General features: G+C 32.6%; 1 protein-coding gene across 2 annotated transcripts in view; it reads right to left on the bottom strand.

Moving 5' to 3' along the window:
- LOC118182903 (GTPase-activating Rap/Ran-GAP domain-like protein 3) overlaps nucleotides 1-24,983 on the bottom strand; it is a 333,886-nt gene that overhangs the window by 53,483 nt on the left and 255,420 nt on the right. The window contains exons 17-19 of one of the 2 annotated variants that reach the window (XM_085816800.1): nucleotides 12,616-12,690; nucleotides 12,357-12,380; nucleotides 9,167-9,230 (exon numbers count right to left, since the gene is read on the bottom strand). In XM_085816800.1, the coding sequence (XP_085672926.1) occupies nucleotides 9,167-9,230; nucleotides 12,357-12,380; nucleotides 12,616-12,690 (163 nt within the window). The remainder of the gene's footprint in view (nucleotides 1-9,166; nucleotides 9,231-12,356; nucleotides 12,381-12,615; nucleotides 12,691-24,983) is intronic. The other variant, XM_085816801.1, reaches the window with a different exon arrangement.

The following is a 24,983-nucleotide window of genomic DNA, read 5'->3' as shown; positions in this document are numbered from 1 at the left end:
CGTTCATGAAAGGTTCCCATTTCATCAAAGCGGTTTCTGGAATCATAAAAAATGGCTGCACCAAACAACATATCTTTGATGGAGGTTCTATGAATGGTCACAGATATTTTGATGAGGCCTTAAAACCCCATGGCAGGCTTTTAGAAGTTTTGCTAAAGAATGACTATGCTGGTCTGCTTTAAGCGCCTCTTGTTTCAGAATACTTTGAAACAGAAGATATCTCTCAAAAGAATTGGCAAGCTTACTGACCAGATTCGCAACCAATTTATTATGTCTTAGCTCCCTCGCCCAAAACTATACCGCGTTAAATGGTTTTTCGGGCAGTTTAGCATCTGTAAAGTCCACTTTCAGAAACGTGGTCTGCAATACTATCAACAGTTTGGAAATTCCACAAAACTACGATGAAACGTTTCCATTTCAGTCAGAGGTGACAGTACACCATATTAAAGAAAGATTTAGTGCAAAGTAGGGGCGATCACTTTGCTAGCATTTCAAAATTTCGACGATTATTTTAAATTCAATATTTTGAGATTAATCAGCTGGTAGATAGGGTAATATAGATTAAATAATGGTTTTGGGGAAATTAGATTTAATATTTTTTACAGTAAGTAAAATAACAGTTTAGTTTCACATCTGTAGATATTCTTTGACTCTGTTGAGCTTAACAAATAATGTATCTTCTGATATGTGACAGAGTTATGCTGACAGATGTTAATGAAAAAGACAGATCTTAAAATAGCACCTCAATGTATACTTTTATTACTTTCACATTATTGTTTAATTTATTATGTTTTATTTTTGTTTTCCCTTTTACAGTTTTATCAGAGACAAATGCCTCATTCACTCCCTCCATGGTTCTAGTACGTGTTACCTTTTAGTTATTAAGGTTATTTTAAGTAAATTAATAAAGAAATGAAAAAGTGATTTGATCCCTTTATTGTATTTAAAAAAAAAGACTTACTTCTAGTTTTTGTTTTATGACACTGACATTTGAAACTGTAATGTCGAAATTATTCAAATTACTCTCGAGGCAGTAATGAGATCTTAACTTAAGTTTGCTGTTTCCAAAACTGACAGAAAGGTAAGCGAAAGATTTTGAAACTGAAGAACGTTTCGCTATTGGAAAAAAGAATATCTCCCCAACAAATCAAAATTTTTAATTCCTTGAATTAGGAGTCCATCTGTGGTCAAGAAAATAGCCCCAAGCATAGCAAAAAAACGTCTTAACCTACTACAAACCTTACCGGAAAGATCACATTCATAAACAACTGAGAAGAGGGAAAGAAGCCCTATCTAGTGCTCAGTAAACTGAAACATATTACCGAAAGACATTTTAATCTCTGAAGAGACAAATTTTCTGGTACAGGAAACATGAAAAATCAACTGGGAATTTCACAATGAATTTCACTGGGAATCGAACCACGAAAATTCATTTGCTAGCTGAACATGTTAATGATTTAACCATGAGTGGAAAAGCGAGAGAAAGCGATAATTCAGAAACCCCATCTATATTTTGATTTTTAAGACTGTCTCTAATTACATTTCTTCAGCGCATATTTTTGCTTCTTTCTCCCATATTAAAAAAGATAGAATTTATACGCAATTGAAATTTTCAATAAAAATTGCAATTGATCCATTCTATATCAGAAATCTCAGCTTTCTCAAAGATCTGACATTAATGAAATTGTTCAAAGTTGTAGTGCGAATAAATTCACGATCAGCAACACAGAACAAAGCGGAGAATTTAAATAATGAATTTAATTACAAAATCCTTAAAGAGCGTTGCTATTTCCGCTCGTCTGCTTCTCATCTTTTACCAGCGTAAAACAATTTGATTTACACTCTTCTAACTCGTTTATTCTTTCATGCAATCCTTGAGCACTTTAGCTAATGGGCTTTTCATATGAGATACGTCATGCTCCATCTAGGAGTCAAGGTCTGTTTACAGGGACTCAGTAAACATGTTAGATTCAGAAATACTTCTGCAGAATGCCAGTTTCCCTGGAAACTTTTAAGAATTTCATTTATACTAAATAGAGAAATTTTTAAATTGTCGTCTGGATAAGAGATCTCTTAATTATCACGCCACTTTCTCAAAGTTTAATTAAAATAATACATTAATCAGTCATGCAGTTAAATTAGGTTTCCTCTGCTTATTCATTTGACATTTCAGCCTGCTAGGTCATTATGAGTTTGTACTATTATTTAGTTCTTATTTCGGTTTTTAGTAAAACCAGTTAGTTTTTAAAATCTATTTACTTGACAGGTTTCGATAAAATAAAAAAAACAAAGTCATAATTTGAGCTATGCGTTATATTCTCTTTTTTCAAAGTAGTCTTGTTAGTATCTTAAGCAAACATTATTGAGGAAGTTGCAATTTAATTAATGGAAATATATCTCGTTCTTGACATTTCTCAGAGTTAGACATCCAGGTTTTCTAACTATTGTTATTTTAACTGAGGAGTTATTAATTAGCTCAATTTAGAAATATGGTTGAAACTGCAAAATATAAAACTCTAGAAACAATTATGTTATTTTTTATTTTTATTTGCATAACGAACCAAGAGCTAAATAAAAATTATATGCAAGTTATTAAAATATTTCTTTCTTTCTTAGATTATATTCTCAATCTAATAAGGGAATTTCAAAAATCAGTTTCAACATGCTTTTAGTTCCATTTTATAGCTTATTTCGCTTAATGCGGAGCTTTTAAATAACTACGAAAATACGTATTATCGAGTTTTTACTGCGTATCATTATAAGTACTATTTAAGAGAAACTAGCGCCTCGTCTGTTTTTAATAAATTATTTTAAGCGGCTATTTTCACATAGCATGTTCAATGACCATTTCGCATTATCTAACCTTAGATCAAACTATTTGAAGTTTTTTGTTAAGGAATTAAGTAAAATACAAAGCTCCTAGTTTATCCTTGCAATACAAAAGATAACAAAAATGATAAAAATCCATGATTCAATTATGTGTACCACGAATTTCTCCCTTTCCAAATAACGATCAAGTATCGAAAATTCTAAGAAATCTTCAAAATTTATTGTTAACAAGATAAAATAATGACTGTTTTATTGAGAATCAATATACTTTCCGGGTTTCTACTTCTTAGTGTATCGATTTCTCATTAAATATGTTTTGATAAACTCATACACATGATAATATTGAATCGTCCTAGTTAGAGTCAAATCTGAAAATTCGAATCATAAAGATATAGCGGTAATGAAAGTTTTCTAAACTTTCGTAAAATGAAAATGTATTTTTGATTTAAATTAAAATAATGAATGCGGTTCATGAAAAATATATTTTTCTTATTTCTTCTTATCGAAAAATGTATTTTTCTTATTTCTTTCTTATTCTTTTCTTCTATAAGAAGAAAGGCAGATATTTTATCTATACTGATCTCTAGAGTAAATTAGTGATCCATTCATTTTATTTTAAATTTGATGAAATAATATTTGAGTTGTATGGCTAGCAACTAACATGGAACCAGTAACATAATATGACATGACTTTATCCATCAGCAAGCCCAACTCCCTTATGACCATTTTATCTTTGTTTTGTTTATTAATGCCAAATATATGTTAGGACTATATACTGATGCATCTTAGTATTTTCAAGTGGATAATGACATTGGAATAATGTACCCTTGTACAGCAAATAACTGCAACACATCATCATTGTCTGAGCTCCTACACATACCTAGAACATTTAACATATTGAAGATTTCCTTCTTTTCTAATTTACTTTCCTCTGGAATTCAATGATCTCAACAAGAGAAAATTATTCTTTTCTTTCTCATCAGCTCCCACTATTACAAGAGTTTCACATGTTGCGAAACTTTTACGCAAAGCTTCCAAAGTAGCGATCATCCTTTATATGCATATTATATAAACAAATAAAAAATGTCATTTATCGGATACAAATGCGCTTGGATACAAAAGAGTTTCACAAGTTGTGAAACTTTTACGCAAAGCGTCCAAAGCAGCGATCATTCTTGAGTTTCTCTAGAAATTCCACAGTGACAACCTAAAGATTAAAGAAAAAGTAAATATCTAAGAATGTCGCCCAACAGAAACAGAATTGCTATGGCCGTGAACGTAGGTTTCATTTTTAGCAATGTACAGGGGCTGCATGGGATTGTCGCAGTGATAAACTATAAAAAAGGTGTTTATCTTCTAAATTTTTATAATGCTTTGTCATAATCATTAATTAGCAAACTTGTTAGGCCATTTAAATTACTACATTCACAATACCGCATAAGAACTGTGTTTGTTATATGCAGAAATCCTAAGCAACATTCACTCTAATCCTGATATGAAAGGTCATAAACAAACAGAAGAGCTAATTTGCACGTACTTGATACCTGCACGAATTTATTGTATACTTTACTCCTGAATTCTAAATTTCTGATATTTATTTTTATTAACTTTTTGTATTGGATAAAAATCTCTTTCCATAGCAGAACATTCGAAAGTGCCATATTTTACATAAAAACTTTAAAACATGAAATAATTTGAAAGTTCTGCATTGAGCGGAACAATGACGTGATCAGACACAAAAACATGCAACTCTGACGAAAATGACTTCATGTATTCGCTCCTGAGCCTCTGCTATGTAGTCACGAGACGTGATATGGCTGAGAGTCGTTGTTGACAGAGTAAGAGACAGTGCGAAACGGCTCGTTGGAAGCCACGAGTTGTTAATTTTATAATTATGAGTTTGAGATATTTAAAATTCATAAAAGATAGTTACAGTCCATTTAGGTGTCATTAATTATTTTTAGAGATGAAACATTTGATCACTTTTAAATAAAGAAAGTAATGGAGTTAAGAGCGTTCTTCACATTAGTTGTGAGGACAATAGATTCGGGTGTGTGTTTCATTTCATATTATTATGATGATTTTAAAAGAACTTTTGGTGAAAAAAAGGGCCCCTAAAAATCCAACTGACTAAGCTAAAACAGAAGGTAACAGATCTTAGTTGTTCTGAATGAAAGAAAAGCTTAAAAGTTAAGAATCAGATTTTACAGCTATTTTAAAAACCATTTGTAATGTTTGTGATGAAAAGGAAATGCTGGTGAATATGAACAAGTTCTTGAAGTAACCGATAACATAAAATTTGAGTTAAAAAGAAAATTGTCTAATTAAAAAAAATTGACTGTCATTATATGTAAATCTGATGTAAATGTAAATTCAGTGGCAATTTATATGACGGGTTATCTCCGAGAGACATTTTTAGCGTGGTTTAACTTCAATATTTAAAATCCTCTTTAGAAAGAGATACTTTCTGAATCATATAATGTACTTGGTCATTGTTAGAAGAACGTTACTCAAAATGGAAATATATGCGCATTAAAGAGATTTTTTAACGCACCGAATATTCAAAATGAATCATCATCTGCCATGTTATATGAACACTGAAACCGATAAACTCCAAAATAAAGAAACATTAATTGGTGGGAAAACATTTTGTAGAAAGTTATACACGAGATAAAACCGTTAGGTATGTTGTTAAAATCCCGTTAAAAGGCGATTCAAAAATTACAGAAAGTTTCAGACAAACTGCAATGAGTAAATTAAATTCCTTACGGAAATACTTAGTGAAGATCCCGAGTATTCAAAATTATAATCAGTTTTTTAAAAAAATATCAACAACTAGGACACGTGGTTGAGGTGAGTGAAAGCAAGGAGAAACAAGGATCGTATTACATGCTCATATACTTTTACTTTTACGCCGCAGAAGAGAACTGCTGACACTACGGCTAAAATATTTGCCTCACAGCATTATTGTCCTCCTTGCAGAAGCGATCTAATGCTGCTGCGCTCCCTCCGCAGGAAAGCCGGCAGAACAGACTGCTACAAACATATGAAGAATAAGAAGTTCACAAGGCTATTTACTGCAATGCGTAAGTCCTCGTAGGCTACATAGTCTTGTCCTAATCACCGACTAAGTGATATCACGGATGGTCCTGTATTCAGATAGAGACTAAATTTAGGACTTAACAAGCACAGTTACTATGTTACAATCTAAGATACATGAGGCTGCATTTACAGATACGTAGGGGCAAAAGTCATGGCATCTATTTTTTTTTCTTGAAGATACCAATCCGCTTAGAAAATGTGACGTATACAGACGAAAGAACAAGGTCTTAACTACATGTGTGGATAATGAATAGCACTGAAATATCGTAACATACGAATTTATTATGGTAGTATACAGGGCAATATAGCCTTCACCGTGCAAAAGAATGATAACACAATACACATAAAGTTTACATGACAAACCTGGGCCTAAAGACCTTCAATGTAGTCCCTGCTACTGTCACCACACGCTGCCAACGATGTAGGAGGCGCTGAATACCATCAGCCTCAGCATTTGCCGCACCATGTGTGAATCGGGTCATCTGTTGGCGCACATTAGCAATGTCCTCTCGTGTTGCAAAATCTTGGGAATGAGATCAAAGTCACAGGGAAAAAGGTCAAGAGAGTACGGCGGGTGCTCCTATTCTTCTCATCCCCAACGTCGGAGTAGCTGCCGTACACATTCTGCTTTATGTGGTCTTGCATTGTCGTGCAGAATTATTGCACTGTCCACAAGATCCGGACGTTTATCCCGAACGCCACGTCGTACCTGTCGCACCAGGAAGTCCCTGTAGTACTGTGCGGTCACTGTTCTGCCATTAGGAACAAAGTGGCAAACAATGACACCCCTGACGTCATACGCGACGATCACCATCAATTTGACTGGGGAAGGGTTCTGACGCTGGCTCATTACGCAATATCCTGTGAACGGTGCGTTTCTCGATGCCACTTGCCCTCTCTAACTCGAGTAATGTCCATCGTCTGTCTTCATCCATGAGGTGCTCAATGACGGCACGTGCCAAGTCGGTGCGCACACTCCCCGGTCGTCCCGAACATTGCTCATCACTGGTTGACACACATCCTTGCCGAAACTTTCCTACCCACCGTGCTACTGTACGATATGATAGGGCATTATTTCCAACGGCTTCTACTAATTCACTGTCACATTCCATCGCATTTCTCCCTCGGAGAACGGCTATTTTGACGTAAGCGCGCTGCTCAACACGGATTACTTCCGTATCGCACGGCACTCACCAACTGACCGATTTCAGAGCGCTCGCTACCACAGAGCCATCTGTTGTTCTGCATACACACTATGCCTGCAGAACTTCCACACGAAACATACACGTTTTGTGATCCGTTCACATATCGATAAGAAAAAAATAGTTGCGATGACTTTTGCCCCAACACTCGTATAAGACTTAACATTTAGAATACTTATCACACTATATACCACTTTCAGGCTAACTTCACAGAACGCTATTGAACAATGCATAAAATTACTTGCTCTGTTCAATGAAGCAATTATGATATTATAATTGAACAAGGTAATAATCATAATACAATTGAAACAAAGATTGAATTCCGTTGTTACAATAAGCAGCAAAACCAAACAAGGATTAAACTTAGATGCAGTGTGTATATAAATGCAGTTACAATTGAACACACACAAAAACTAGAATGTATGCAGGTACTATTAAAGGAGGTGTTTATACTACTAATGAAACTTTGTGTAATGAGGTCTACTGTTGTGCTTCTGTTTTGCAGAGTGTCATTACATAGTATTACAAACCATAGAGACTTATGACGTTCTGAGAAAAATGTGTGCATAGCTATTGGTTAATTTCTGATATAGCAAGGTGCCAAGTGCTAGGTTGTCCTGTTGTGCCCACTTACAGCTGAATTAATTGTTGCACAGTACATAATAATATAAATTGCTGGTTTGGTTTCTTTTGATGAAGATGAGCAGTGTGGGGGCAAGAGAAGAGATAAGTGATCTGGATCATCCACTTCTCCACAGCCACAGGTATATGTTTCATTTAGGTGGAAGCGATGCAGATAAGATTCAAAAGGACCATGGCCTGTGAAGTAGTAAGTCAATTCACCAATATTGACTCGGAGTGCTTCCCCCACTTTCGGAAAAAATTCATATGTTCATCTGGCAGTTGTTGCTGTTTCCCTCCTCTGTTGCCACTGTGAAATGACCTGTTGATGTGTCACTCTTTTAATTTGGTAGATTTGAAGTTTCACTGACTATTCAAGTAGACCCACGTCATTTGCTGCCGACTTCGCTGCCCTGTCTGCTTCTTCATTGCCTTGGATTCCCAACGAGGGCCGGGACCCAATGAAGACTGGGACGGACTGCTTGTGGCAGCTGAATGAGCAGACGGCGACCTTTTTTGCGCATTGGTACATGGACGATATCTTGTCCAGAGTTGAATCTTCTGTGCTAGAATAAAATCAGGTAAAAGGGATTTTGAAGAGAGCGATATTGTACTTCATACGCCGTGCAGTAATGCTACTGAATTGTGTCAAACAAACGACATAATAAACTTTTTTGGTGAATCAGAAAAATATAAAGCATTAGGTATTTTATGGAAGTCTAAAACAGAGGGTTTGGGATTCAACGTTAAAATCGATGACTATGTCAATAAACGGCAATTGTTATCCGATATATCCCGCATATTTGATCTCCTATGCTTAGTAGCCCCAGCTATAATTAGAGCAAAAATATTCATGTAGAAATTGTGAACGTTAAAATTTAATTAAAATTTAGCTGGAATGATGTTATGCTATATAAATGAGGCTAAAGAATGGAAGGAATTTTCCATTATCTTGAAGTTAGGTAACAACACTGAAGTCGATAGATGTATTTTATTACCAGATCAATCAAATAGAGTTACATGGCTTCTCTGATGCCTCAGAGGCAGTCCATGGAGCAGTGCCATTGCCTATTAGCTTCTACACTTTAGAAAATATTATGAACGTATACTGAAATCATTAGAGATTAACCTGATGCTTTTAATAATATGATCAACTTTTATTATGTACCCATTGGCTAAAACAACATCGGCAATAAATAAAAATACATTTCTTTGTATTGCAGATCTACAGTAAGCAGCATAATTTAAATTTGATACACTTTAAAAAAATGTAAGTAGTGTGTATGATTAAACAGTCCCGTATTTTAAACAATATGCACATAAAAGAGAATGTAATTCAGCTATGCTAAACATAAGTCTCAGTGTGATCATTAGAAATAAAAATAAGCAAAATTTATGAAACATTAACTAACCCCAAGAATCGCCGCATACAATTTCATGAGGAAAATCGGGATAGAAACACTGTGGCTCCCACGGCTATAATAAAAAAATAATCAGAGATAACATAAATTATAAATTAAAATAACAGAAAATCTATATCAAGCTCAAAATATATTACTTCATTTAAATTAAATTTAACATTAACAATACAAGTATTAATTGCACTAAAATTTCAGAAATAATTTTGGAAAATTATTGTTAGGATTTCATTTTAACTCTTCTCAACAGCCATTAGTTTAAAATGTTTTAAATAGATCCATCACTCGCAGGGTCGACAATTTTACATGCAATGTTTTGTGAATATTTCTTCAAAAACACAGAAATACATTTTAAATCTTAAATAAAATTCACTGACCTGGTAACGAACAGTATATATACGACACACATATATACATATTGATATAATATATGCACACACATATCTATCATATTGACATAATGTATTATATATATACACACATATATCATTTTGACATAATAAATATATACACAAACACACACACAATTCATGCCCGGAAATTCCTTACGTAGCTTTTATTTTTACAACCATTGGTCGTAGACGCATTTTTCAAATCACAGAATTATTTTAAATGAAGCAAGTTTTCAAGTTTGGGTACTTTTAAATTTAAAGAAATTCAGTTTATAAAAAATAAGAAATCTAACTTTTTATATACCCCCAGGTTCCTATAATTATCTCCAGGAAAATTTTATAATCTTTATAAAAAATAAAACACGAAATGCTTCATTCACGTACATCAGAAATGGATCTAGGTATTTAATTTTATAATTTGCGATTTTAATTGTCATTTTCCTTTTCTCTTGAGTAATTCGGTTATTAAATAAATTAGAATTGTTTGATTATTTTCTGCGATTCAGTAATCAGTAAGATGCTCTAATTTATAATTTTGTTATATATGGTATGACGAAAGAATTTGCATGCTACAAATACCTTTTTAATATTCTCATGCAGTTTTATTATTTTAGAATTATGATCTGCTGATTATACAAAAATGTTTTAAATTCAAAATATTTTTAATTATTCATATATACAAATAATTTTATGTTGGTTGTGCTTGCTATGTATGACAATACTGAAGCTAACCAGTGTTTTCTACACCAAAACACGAATTCTGGAAGATTTTGTGAATAAATCATTTAAAAAAAAAATAACTGACAGATACTTATCACAATAATCTGCATAGAAATGCTCGTAACGTAATCTATTAGCATTAGAAATAATTTCAAATTGTTATTTTATTTTCAGCTACGTAGAATTACAAGCATTTCTCTGTTCAACTTACATACGGCCTCTCTGAATATTCTTTCCAGCTTTAAATTTAGGTACCTCAGTCACTTGTTGCCATACGAGAAACACGTTTTTTGTTTTTTAATTTTTATAATGACTATAAAAAGTTACCAAATAATACTTATAAGACTCAGAAGGGCGTATATAAAGTTATATTTTGCAATTTTTACAAACAATTTTTTTCCAAATTCAAATTGCCAGAAAATAAATACTTGCAGCCTCTTTTTGTGGTTAGAAGTATAAAATATATATCTTCAACCAGTGGTTGCAAACATAAAGACCGGGTAAGGATTGTTGTGGACTAAAACAGCCGTCCTTCGCAAACTAGCTTAGCATTCTTGTCTTAATGATCTGCCGTTTTGTTTATTTGTTCAACATGAGAGTTGCAGTGTTAAGCAATATACTTTCATTGTAGCCTACTGCGAAAGGCCTTGGTTCGAATTCAGGAGAAGGCATGGATGTTTGTAAATGTATAGTGTCTTTGCGACTTCGGGGCACTTTAAATATATGGCGAGTCGAAAGTCCTTTCGAGAGGTTGATTGTGCAGGAAGAGGGATGGAAGCCCCTCGAGCCCGTCTCTCAGGGGTTCTCTCCATCAAAATTGTGGGCGTAACTGAGCGAAGTCGTACGGTCACCTGTATGGTGTTCAAGGCTGTTGCCAACGACAGGCGCAATATTGCTCTCCTTGCCACGATAAATTTCGTGGGCTTGTTCTGATGTTACTGTCAGACAAGTGAGACAAGTCACAACACAACTATAACATCATACTTTCATTGTTGAAATTCATTTCACTTATGTCTCTATAATTCAATCTCCAATAGTTTTAAGACTAACGATTGCCACTTTGCTATCTGAATGGGCACCCAAAACAAGAAGATTTACAAACCGCTGTACCATCATAACTCGAATTGGAAGACAACATTAGTTATCGATTTTTTATTGATTAATTTATTGATATGATTCTGCGAGTAGTCGATCGCTTTCTAGCCTACTCATAGGAACGTGAAGTGGACTGGGGCCATCTTTTGACAAAATTCTTATTAAAAATTTACTGATTAAAAATATTATTTTACATGGAAAGCATTAAATACAAACAACTGTTAGTTTATAGTGATATTATTAATGCGTTATCGCCGCTGCTGCAGAACGTATGAAAGTGTGCTTTATAAAGCTTGTAGAACTATATATTTCTTGAATTATTGAGCGTACAATATATTCATAAGATCGATTTCATAATATCCAAAGGTCGTACAATAGTATCCATAAAGTTATCCAATTTACAATAATATTCATTTAAGAAACAAATACATGAGCTCCACTAAAACTTATAAAATGCATGATATTTTTGTAATTGAAATGTATGAAAGCAGAAATTTTTAAGCGCCCCACAAAAAATAAGTCAATGAGAAATGTATCTTCCGCAATGACCTTACTGTAGAAAAAATCCTATTGCAATCACAACTCTAGAACATACCACTAACCGAAACGTTCGAGAGCAAAAAATAATGCTGAATTTTTCGAAAGCAAATTTCTAACAAATAACTTTAACGTTAAAATAGTTTAATTTCAGAACAGAGATTTCACACTATGGTTTACAGAAATGGTAGAATACAATATTATTACAATTATTAAATAAAATTTTATGCAACATCATGATTCCTTAACAAGATAAGGTCAAAAATTACTAAATGAAATTTTTCCTCCCGACATCCCCCTCCCATCCTTTCTAAAAAATTGAAGCTTGATTTTAGGTTAAATATGAAATTTTTACAAATGAAAGGTGAAAATTTCGATGATCGAAGAAAATTTAACTACCAACACTACAAATATATAAAGATTTTTCAACTATAGCTTACCATGCTAGGAACGCTCTTTGGCAGCTAAAATGAAGGCAATACATAATTGCAATAAACAAAGTAAATTCTGAAACATATCTAAATTTACAGTAATTAAATTTCTTATGTATTTAAATGTAATAATTATACAGATTTCCTTACTATTTCATAGTCTTTTTCAACAAGTATTACTTATTTATTTATTTCAACCGACCAACAAGAAAATGTTTATTGATATAAAAATACATATGATAAAAATGTAAAATACAAATTTCCTTACCTCTCGCTTGAAAAGACTTGTTGTGGCCAGACTAGTGGGTGCATCTCCTTTTACAATAGTATCAAGTTTTAAAGCCTAAAAAATAATAAGTGTGAAAAGGTTAAACAAAGATAATTTGCAATAGTTCGAGCAAGTATAACAAGAATGCGAAAAATCTGATAAAAATAAATAACATGACTATACAAAATAACTAATGGAAATTCGGGTAAGTGCACTTAAAAAGTAATAAATAAGTATAAATGCACTTATGCGAGTATTCGTATTTTATTTCCTCGGTAAATTCTTCGCAGTCTGAAGATCAAATCTTTCGCACATATTTTTTAATTATTCCAAAGATTTTCCTATTGTTCAGAATATAAGTGATTTAACTAACGCACATTATTTAATTAAATAATTGAAATGAAAATTAATTAACGTGAGAATAAAAGTAACTAATGCGAATTCAGACAGCTTGGTGCACAATGAAGATTTTGTATGAACCTTTTAGATATGTACTCTTTTATTAGCTACAATCGCTTATAAGGTATTTCTCCCGCCTTCATAGCTTGCCTACGTCGTGTAGTGGTCTGCACGCTGGGCGAAGTCCGTGCCAGAAGTCCGTGGTTCGATGCTCAGCGAAGGCGTTGTTCATTTTTCACATCTCTTGCTTCTAAAAATTTAATGTCTGTACAGGCTATTCTCTTTTGAAAATAAGTAAAGAGAAGTTGTAGAATTTTTAAATTTAAAATTTTATATTTTTAAATTCTATGTTTGAGTGCTTTAGCATATTTTTAAATATTCTGTTCCATTTATGACTGCATTATATTGCTATATTAAATAGTTAAAGATCAGCATAGGATAGGCGAAAAAAGCTCGGACGCAAAACGATTTTTCTCCTAATTTAATTAAATATTTCTTAAATTGCTCTTTGATAAATCAGTTCTTTCTGACATATGAAGCCTATATAATATATTGCTGAATTATAATAATATGCTGTAAATGCATCTTTCATTTACAATTGTAGTCCCAAACCCATAGCCCACCAGCGGCCGAGCGGTAAAGTCGCTGAACACTGGTAGTTCGGTCCGAGGTTCGAAACCCGCGAACGGGGTGGCTGCATGGGTGTTCTCGTGGTTTTTCCCATGTGTAACGTGTATACGAGCCAGTTTCCCTTAGAAAGTCCTCCACGAAGGCATCCCTTCCCTTAGGGAGATAGCCCTAGTGTGCTTTGCCATAATTAAATACACTACACCACACCCAAACTCATATCGTATTCGAGTCAAATGCACAATCTGAAAACACCTGACGGGCTAGTTATCTTTGTATTTAAACATAACAAGAATAAATAAATATTAATACATTTTAAATTTCGCTTACTAAATTTTTTAAACCATACAAAAACAATAATAACACTGCAAAAGAAAAATATCTAATTTATACTAATTTTTTATTTGAAATCTAAAGTTGGGTACTTGTTGGGTACAAAATATTTTTGTTGGTATTTCTTAATTTAAATATATTGAGCTAACTATTAAATTTTTATGCTGATATTGTTTAAAAATAATTCTATTATGTTTGATAAATCATTTAATTATTTATTTTAATTTAAACTAAAAATAGTCAAATTGTGAAACTTTCTGAGTTTTCAGGAAAAAAATATCAAAGTGGAACAAAAGTCGAGAATCTCTACATATAATAAAAGAAAGAGTCTGTCTGTGTGTGTGTCTTTCGTTAGCGCAACGCGTAAGCTAATAAACCCACGGCTACGAAATTTGGTGCATCTCGACAAGAGCCAGTGCACCTCGAAGCGATTTTTTCGGAATTCGAATTCGAATTTTTTTTTATTTTATGTTTTGTGACGAAATCGCGTCATTTTGAGACATTATGGGCTATAGGAAAGCGAGATTTTACTCTACACACTCCATTTTCACATCGTCATGAAACGTAGGCACTTAGCTATTTTACGAACTTAAAATAAATTTCGTGTTTCAATAAATCGATTAAATACGAATTTATTTAACGAAGGGAGCTTAACACCTTTTCAACGGACGTTTTCTAGAAAAGTTTATTTAACCCTCTGAGCGTTATGACCGGGTTTAGGCGGTCAAGACGGCCTACCTCGAAAGCGTTACGGACGCTTCTAGGCGGTCACTGGAAAAGTGTTCGAAAGCGTTACTGACGGTTCTAGGCGGTCAGTGGTGAAGACCTCGAAAGCGTTATGACCGCCTTAAAGCGGCCGTGCAGATGTCTCCTGCCCCCCTTATTTCTGGAACCCTGGAGATCTCTAAATGACAGTTCTCAGTAGGAGGCAAAGAGGGTTGCTCTTTTTCGTTTTAGACAGATATGTTTAATCGCCAAGAAAACGCTTGAGCATGTAGTGGTTTATAAAAACAAACAAACGTGGACATTCTTTGCGAAATAAAAAAGTAGCATGTAAGCATGTTTTTTCAATACTCTCTTTAAACAGATAACATTTTCATAAAATATCCTTTAGTTTTTAAATTGAATGTTCAGAAACATGCAAAATGCTCGTGAATTCAATTAAAAAATAGCATTAGGAAATATTTAAACAAATTTACTTATGGATATATAGATACATAATTAAAACCGATAAGTTATAAATTTTAATTATTCGAGCGAAACGAAGCGCATTTAATTACTGCATTTAATATGAATTATATATAATTGCATATAAAGAATAACATAATTAAGCAATAATTCAAATAAAAATTAGCCATCAACAGTAATTTATAATAAGAGTATTTTGAACGGGTTTATGAAGCATAATCTAATTTGATAGTAAAAATAATAATGGCGAATTATTTATTCATTTTGGAACAATATTCGTGGCTTATACTGGTTTGATGAAGTTCTGTTCAAATTCATTTCAAATATTCCAAATATTTTTATGTACATTGATTTCAATGCGATTTTTATTAGAAAAAAATTCAATGAGTTTGATTTTCTTACATAATTGTAATTACATTGTTCAACGCAAAATAACTACAAGCAGAAAGGCAAAGGTGTGTTAAAATTTCTGTATTTTGCTATATAAATTATTAAAATAACAAACCTACAGCCTAACAACTGAATGTCCGAAATATAACACGCAACTTTTCTAAAAGTAACAAATTTCAGTTAAAAAACCGCAGTAAATAAATAAAACGAAATACTATTAAGAAAAGAAGCACGAAAATTTATTTTTTTATATTTACTTACTTTATTTTTAGTTCAAAGGGGCAATTTGCCCTGAAGGACTTTTAATTTCGCTTTGGCATTTTTCATTGAAAACTATAAACGGCGAATCACTTTTCAAATTGTTGCCACTAAATATTATCGCTCTGTATTATACTTAAAGAAATTAAATATTGAAGAATTTGCATGAATGTACGCATGTTTCTCGCATTGTGATAAAACAACGGTACCTAGAGCTATCCAAATTTAAATAACGTAATCTTCCATACAATATGGGCATGTGGAAGCCCTAATTTGAATTTAAAATTTGCTTTATTATCGATTTCATATTTTATAACTCTTCAACGAATTTTTGATTAAAAAACTATACGATTTCAAAGCGACTAATGTCAACACCGTACGAAAAAAATCCTATTTTTATCTCCAGCGCGAGAGACTCTAAGATACGGTCATTTAAAAATAATTTTGAGATATTGCTGTTGAACTGAACTTTATGGTTTGAGTACGTAGAACATGATATTTAATGAGGTAACACACAAAACGTTAAAAACGCTCATTTGGACGTAGTTTAAAATCTGAAAGCTTTCATATTTTTATTTATTAGTCCAAAGGGACGTATTAGTATTTAAAACAATAGTCCGTGAGAGACTATTGTTTTAAATACTAATACAGTTTTCGTTTTTGCGATTTTACGTTGAATCACTAAAAACGGCGAATCACTTTTCAGACTGTTGCCACCAAATGTTATTAGTCCCGCATTACATTTGAAGTAATTAAATAATGAAAATCTGCGTAAATGTATGTATATTTCTCGCATTGTGATAAAAAAAAAAGGTTTGAAAAAAGGCCATCCAAGTTTGAATGACGTAATCCTCCTACGAATATGGGCATGTGGAAGACCAAATTTGAAATTTGGAATTTGTTTTATTATCTATTTCATATTTCGTGAAACTTTAACGAATTTTTGAGTAACAATCTCAAAGATTTCAAACCAAGCAATAGCAACACTCTACAGGGGTGGAAACCTTTTTATCTCTAGCGCGCGGAATTGTGTACCGGAAATTCTAAATATATGCTCATTTTAAAATTATCGACATTGCTATTGAATTGAATTTTATGGTGAAAGTGCAAAGAACATTGTATTTAATAAATAAAGGTAGCACACAAAACGTTAAAGAAATGTCCTTTTGGACGTATTTTTTTTTTTTTTTTAATTTTTTAATTTTTATTGTTTTTTTTGAATATATGTTGTTGGCGAATGACGCAGTAGTAGTGTATAATCTGAATATATAATAATTATTTGTGCTATTTTTTATTTGAAATGCATAGAATTCTCTAAAATAGTAGCATTCTTAGATTGAATATTGTCTAAGCAGGTGCAATGATATTTTAACTTCATTACCATATCAAATACAGAACTTCGGTCTGAAGCACCTTTTTGAATCATAGTATGAGTTTTAATAAAATTTGTAGTAGTACGAATTTTTAAAAGTATTTAGAATTACTGAAATAAAAAAAAGCTAACCTTTTTAGAAATTCTTTATCAAAGTATTACATCTTAGGCCAGCAAGACTTGATTAGTAAAATCTGGGAAAGGATCTATGATTGTTTAGTAAGAAGTAAAAAAAGAAGTACTCTAGGTCTAAGCAGTAAAAAAAAGCTTGTCCCTCTATAGAAAATTGTCACGTATGTTAGAAAAGATTTTGCAAGACATTAATATTTTAGCTTAAACATGATTTTTTTTTTTTTTTTAATTTAGTCTCTTGTTTTGGAGATGGTGTTCAAGCATTTTACCATAATTTTATTTTCACATGTGCAGAATTTTTATATTTTTTATTGATTGCTGTATTTTTAACTTCCATAGCATAAATTAAAGAAATACACATAGCAACTTCAGCCATAAACAGATGACTTAAGAGAAATTTGTTTTGACATATTATGTGAAAGACTAAATAAATATTAAATGCTTTTGCATTTATATTTATTTACATGACATGACAGTAATGTAATGATATGTTTCATGACAGTAATTAGAAAACAATAACTGTAGATGCGCAAAAAACCTGTACTTATAACCTTCTGCATTTTTAAAGAAAGTACAAAATAGTTCAGAATAGCAGATGGCTTTCAGATCATTCAGTAATGTCATCGTAAGTATATTCTCTTCACGTTTCGGAAGAACTGTAGTAGTTCAGATTTGTGGTAAAAGGCTAATTACAGCCCTGGGGATTGGCATACTTAGGGAACGGAAAAACAAGCTTTGAAACATACTCATACAAATGTCCTACCTTTTCTTCGACAGATAAATGACCGATGTGATATTTGAACACATGGTTTCAATCAGTTGTTTCCTTCTAACAAAGCGTCTTGCGCGGCTAGCAGGATCCTAGCAAAGTCTTGTAATAGTCTCTTGTTTTAAATATGCTGTGTTCGAACTCAGACTCAAAGACAGATTTTAAAGACATTTAAAGATTTTATTAATGTTTTCTTTTACATTCGGCGACTCAATATTTATTAAAATAAACACATAAATAAACTTGCATAGCAGATCAAAATTATGTTGCTGTGGGAATGTTTCATCAACAGTTATTAGTAGTTATAACAGCATAACTAAATAAGCCCATTTCGAAATATGGATGATATTGCATTCATTATTTTTAATCTGAAACAATATCATGTTGTTATTACTAGACAAAATGGCTAAAAATAAGCTGACACATTATAAGAAAATTTTTTTAAATGAAAATTGGATTCACTTTCTTTCACATAATTTATGACCAGTTCTTCCAAAATATTTTAAAGCTTACTTTACTACATAATAGAAATGTCTCCACGTTCGTTGTTTTTAGTTAGTTAGCAATTTTAATTGGGGCTGTTATATAAGAAGGCTATTTATCGTTGTTGTTGTGTTACAGTATTTATTTTATTGTATAATGCAAATTTTGATCAATTAGTTAATTTTATAATGTATAGAGGAACTTCAAAAAGAAAAAAAGTAATTTCCACCGTTATAATATGTCCTTAAATGTTTCCCCCAATAAAAACATAGTTAACTAAGTAGTATACTACATTATATTAATTAATTTACTAACCAAATAGCAAAAACATTTCAAATTCGAAATCCATCTTTTTACTAAGTACTTTTTGCAAAGTAACAAAAATTCTAATCCCTTTGCTGTTTAAGATTATTTCTCACATAGTTTCACAAATAAACTCACAAAATAAAGAAAGCTTTTTTAAATTTTTAATTTGTAGTATGTTAGATGCTTTATTGAAGAATTTGATTCTGATTTTCATTTTATCCAAGTTCTGATTTTCATTTTATCCAAGATTGCCATTATTTTTTCCTCATGAGCAACTTGCTAATTATTAGTCCAATGTAGAGTCCTCCTTCTGTTTTCTCATAAAATCGCCTTTGTAAATTTAGAGTTTAATTTAGCAAAACGTTTTCCACCTAAGTGGTAAAATGTCTTCGTAAAGGATTCCCTAAAGAAATCTGCCTTGTATTTATGTTGCATTTAGGGATATTTTCAAAAACACACGCTGCTGATTGTTATTTTTAATAGGTAAACAAACGAAATATATTTTTAAGAAAGAATATAACTTAACTGCAGCGCTATATCTTATTCCTAGATAGCGAAGCTTGATTACAAACTCAATTTTTAAAATACATTTAATTCTCTTTATACTTTAAAAAATGCCTTGTCTGGTAATTGTAAATGCATAAATCACTTGTTTTTTAAAACTAAGTGATCCACTCTAAGTTGAATAATTACAAATAGCATAATATGAACGATTAATGAAGCTAGAACCGCCAGTTTATTCTTATGTAATTAATAAAAATTTCATTGTTTCAGCATCTTAGTATCTTTCTTCTTCCATACTAAAGCTCACATAGAAAATAATCATATTTCTTTCAATTACCATCCCTCAGTCGAAACTGATGAATAAGAGTTTTCACGCATAACAAAGGTGTTTACTGGGTATTTGGATAGAAAAAAAAGTTCTCGAAAAATCTGAGTTGTTAATATATTTTTGGATAACATCCTGAGTGGAATTCATTAATAATAGTAAAGCCATGAAACATGTAAACTCAAAACGTCCTTGGAAGGATCAAAATCATGATCGATTCAGTTATTTAAATAACGCAAAGCTGCGAGGGCTACCTGCCTATGAGGAAGGATGCCTTCGTGGAGGACATTCTGAGAGAAACTAGCATATTATACAGGGGGAAAACCACAAGAACCAAACATGCAGCCGGTCAGTTCGCTTGGGATCGAACCCAAAACAGGTCGAACTGCCAGTATTCAGAGGTGTATCTTAACCACTGATGAGGCTTGGATCACAATCATGAATCTTCAAAATTATTCATCTAGACGACCTGTCAATTTACCTTACAAGGGCACCCCCCCGAAAAAAAGAAAGATCATTCCTTATATTCTCCTCCCTTAAGGACCGGGATTCGAACCACAGATCTTCCAATTTTACTAGCTGGATCTGCTACTACTTGCACCACCACAGGACGCAAGGTAAACCAGTAAGTCTTTATAAATGTACTAGTACGACAGCATTAATTATATGAATTGTTGGGCATTTTAACTTCGAAAATTAGATAGAATAGTATTTGAAAATGAATATTATGTTCATTTATTTTTAAGTTTGTTTGTAAACTGATCGTTGCCTTTCCAATTCAAAAAATTTCGAATCATATCTAGATGCTAGATATATCATTAAAACATTTACTTGATTTGGCCACCCACTTAACTTACACGTTGACCATTTAAATAGAGCACTACCAATTGGCACATTCGCATCTCTTTTCTGTTTCGCATCTCTTTCTCGGAAACAAATATACCTCTGTAGTAGATTAATGTATAGGTAGCAGACATTGTGTCACTGTCAGCCGAGTGGTAAAGTCGCTGAATAGTCGCACAATACCGAGTTCTGACTTAAGTTCGATTCTAGGAGAACGGGCTGGCTGCATGGGCGTTTTCATAGTTTTCCGCATATATAACATATATACGAGCAGTTTTTTTAAAAAGTCCTGGGGCCCACCAGCGGCCGAGCGATAAAGTCGCTGAACAACACTGGTAGTTCGGTCCGAGGTTCGAATCCTGCGAACGGGCTGGCTGCATGGCTGTTTTCGTGGTTTTCACATTGTGTAACGTGTATACGAGCCAGTTTCCCTTAGAAAGTCCTCCACAAAGCCATCCTTTCCCTTAGGCAGATAGCCCTCGAGGCTTTGCCGTGATTAAATAACCTAACATTTAAAAAGTCCTCCACGAAGAGACCCTCCTCTTAGACAGACAGCTCTAGCATGCTTTGATGTAGTCAAATAAGCCAAAACATTCTGTTGGCGAAAAAGCAAGATTGCATTTATCGTGAATAAGTTCTAATGCAAAAGTTATACTTGTTACTAAGGAAAGAATTTATTTTTGTGTAAAATTCAGATTGCCTGAATTTTAACAATTCTCAGAAACGAAACACAAATAACAAGAAACTAAAAAAATATTTATAATTAATTAGGATATATAAACGATGTAATCATTAAGCATATTTTTAGTAAGAAAGAATATTTTGTAATAAATAAATGAAAAATATATTTAATATTAAAGAATCCTCTATATATCTCTACAAAGTATAAAAATTACAAATATTTTTCAAGGTGCATGTGTATATGTACCTGATAAAAAGATTTACATTGTTTATTATTCTAGCGATATTTTTAACCAGATGCATATTTTCCGGGAGGCATTTTCCGGAGATTTTTTTCACCGATATACATTTTCAGGATATTTTCTTGGCATTCGTTTTACTCAAGTGGTTAGATTAAAGTGTTATTTTGTATGCTGTGAAACCTAACTAGAATTTATTTTCATTCCATAGTTGGTTCACATAAATTTTCGATTTCATGTAATATTCAGTTTCATAATGGCATTTTGAGATTTACTATACTTTTCAGTTTTTTTTTATTAAATGTCGTCTACAACTACTTTCAATAAAATACTGATATATAATAGGGAAATATAACATACACGCGCACTCATGCTCACAAACATACATCACCATATGTATACACAGTGTTTTGTTCTGTGTGTTTACATATATATATATAGTTTACATACAAAACCGTTTTAATAATTCCTACGAAAAATGTGATAAATTTTCACGAAATAAACTGCGTGTGCTTTCTATAGTTTAACATAGATGAAGATTTTAAAGTCTGAATTTAAATAATGATATTGTGTTTATATGTACTGTAATTACTGATGAAAGGATGTTTCTGAATTTAAAGCCAGGGTAGCTTAAATTACTAACAGACGGCAAATACACAACTTGAAATCAGAGTCTTTGGAAGAAGCAATAAATTTAGAATTTACGGCAGCTCCATTTCTCGTCATAGTTAACAAAAGGAACAAACTGAGAACGATCAGAATTATAGATTGTCCTTGCACAAAGGTAATGGTCTCCCATACAAAGTAGAAAATGTACAAAGGTGGTAAGCTTTTAGTTCAGTACCCCTGGAGGTATATTTACGTTGAAGTCAACTTGAAGATTCCGCTATTAGGTGTTTTCTTTGAAAAGGATAATATCTTTTTCAGCACATAACCAGAAATAAGAGTTTATGTTTTCATTACTTAATCTTCAAAGCTGTATAATTTGGAGCATCTGCTCGGAAAACTGTTAACTTATTTTTCATCATTTATGAAAAGAATACACACCTGCGTAAATGTCTTGGAGAAATAATATCGTTAACAATTTTGCTACAAAGAATTTTTTTTTTTTTGGTTTCTATTAACATCTCGATAATGAACGTAGTATATAAATACTTGCATTGTAACTCTTATATAGTTAACTACAAAGAAATTGCATTGTAACTCAAACTATAAAATTCAGTTCAACAGCAATATCTCAAATTACATATCTTTAGAATTTCCGATAGAGAGCCTCGCGCTGGAGATAATTTTTTTCCCCCGTACAGTGTTGCTATTGCTCGCTTTAAAATCGTTTCGTTTTTTTAATCAAAAATTCGTTGAAGGGTTACAAAATCTGAAATCTATAATAAAATAAATTTCAAATTCAAATTAGGGCTTCCACGTGCCCATATTTTATGGAAAATTATGTTATTCAAATTTGGGTGGCTCTAGGTACCGTTGTTTTATCACAATGCGAGAAACATACGTACATTTATTGAGATTCTTCATTATTTAATTTCTTTAAATATAAGACAGGGCGATAATACATGGTGGCAACGATTTCAAAAGTGATTCAGCCTCTTAGCAAAATGCCAAAACGAAACTAATAGTCCTTCAGAGCCAACCTGTACTTTTGGAGTTAAAAAAAAAAAAAAAAAAAAAAAAAAACGACCGAATGGATGTAAAATGCACAATTTAAGGGAAATTTCCTTGCGTGACAAGGTATTCCAGATTACCTCAACTTAAAGGTAATAATTTTATCAGATTTTAAATAATGAGAAAAGGGAATTTAGACCCCCAGGTATATGATATACCGATGAGACAAATAATATGTACGTATGTCCGATCTGTAACAGAACTGCTTAGGCAAATATTAAGTTGCATTATACATAAAGTTTTGCTTAATTTAATAACATATATAGTGAGACATCAGATAAATAAACAGCTAATGAGCAATATATCAAACAACTAAGCAGTGAAGAAAATCACGTCATATCATATGCTCCTTTTTTAGAAGGTGGCTGAAAAACCGGCAAAAATATTTTGTAATTATGTTATTACATTAAAATTGCATAATTGAAACGGCGATAACCGAAGAATCGAATTATCGCAGTTAATTTTATATACAGTTTTAATTTAGCTGTATTAAAATTTTAATACTTATAAATTTCATTACATTATAAGATATTTCTCCCGCCTTCGTGGTGTGGTGGTCTGCACGCTCAGCGCGTAATTGAGAGGTCCGGGGTTCGATTCAAGGCAAAGGCGTTGCATATTTTTCATCACTCCTGCTTTCCAAAAATTACCTAATTTCTTTACAGTGGCGCCCGAACTAAAAGGGTGTTGGATGATGATTCTCCTTCCCCTGGATTAGGCGACCTAAAAACCCAGTTGCCAAATCCCACCTTCTTGGTATGCCTTCGTGGTGTGGTAGTCTGCACGCTCAGCGCATAATTGAAAGGTCCATGGTTCGCTTCCCGGCATTGCTTATTTTTCATTTTTTCTGCTTCCAAAATACCTAATGTCTCTAGAACGTAAAAAATAACAAAAACTGTGTTTATGATTTCTCATTCATGAATAAGTTTTTTGATAAAATTATTCAAGCTAATTTGTTTTAAGTGCATTCTGCACTCTGATTTATCCCAGTTTGGAAAGTGTGTCTAGAAGCAAAATATTGTTTGCATTTTATTCTCCTTCGAAAAAAGTTTCAACACTTCAAATGTATTTATTGCCTTTTTTTATGTCATACTTTCTCTGTGTATGTATATCGTACTTCCTCAGAACGATATATGTATATAGAGGACTGTCGTACTTCGTCGACACTTTACACTTTTACATCGCACTTTATCGGAAGCTCATTTGATTTAACTGTAAGCGATGAAAAATACTAAGGTTATCTGCCTAAAGAGCGTAATGCTTTCGTGTAGGATTCTGTAAGGAAACCTACCTCACATTTGTACTCCCTATGGAGAAATCCACAAATGCAGCCAGGCATTTGCCATGATTCTGGCCCAGGTCGAAAACTCAAATTCTTTGGGCTTATCCAATCGGCCACCAGAAGGCCCAGTTTTATAGAAAATTACTTGAATCAAGTCATTGAGAATTTAGTAATTTGTTGTTACTTAGTATCTGCTAAATAACTTAAAGATGACATAGATTTAAAATTCTAACATAGTACAGCGGTAATATCTCTGAACACTAGTACTTCGAGCCAGTGTCTAGTTCTGGCGAACAGGCTGACTCCATGGAGGCTTTCATGGTTTTCCTTATGTGTTAACGTCAGTGCCAACCAGTTTTCCTTAAGCAGTTCTCCACGAAAGCATGCCTTCATTAGGCAGATAATATTTACGAATACTTGTTTTGCCGCAATCAAATAAATAAAACTAAACTTAAAACACTTATGTGTTTTTGCCACCTTTTAAAGGACGTTTTACACACAACATCCTCCTGTAACAGCAATGAGATAATTAATAATGTAAAAAATCTGATGCGGACACC

This window comes from Stegodyphus dumicola, chromosome 5, assembly GCF_044657685.1.
Source record: "Stegodyphus dumicola isolate Sdum_Otavi_A_Nest chromosome 5, ASM4465768v1".
NCBI classification, from domain to species: domain Eukaryota; kingdom Metazoa; phylum Arthropoda; class Arachnida; order Araneae; family Eresidae; genus Stegodyphus; species Stegodyphus dumicola.
This window is presented reverse-complemented; position numbering and strand designations above follow the sequence as displayed.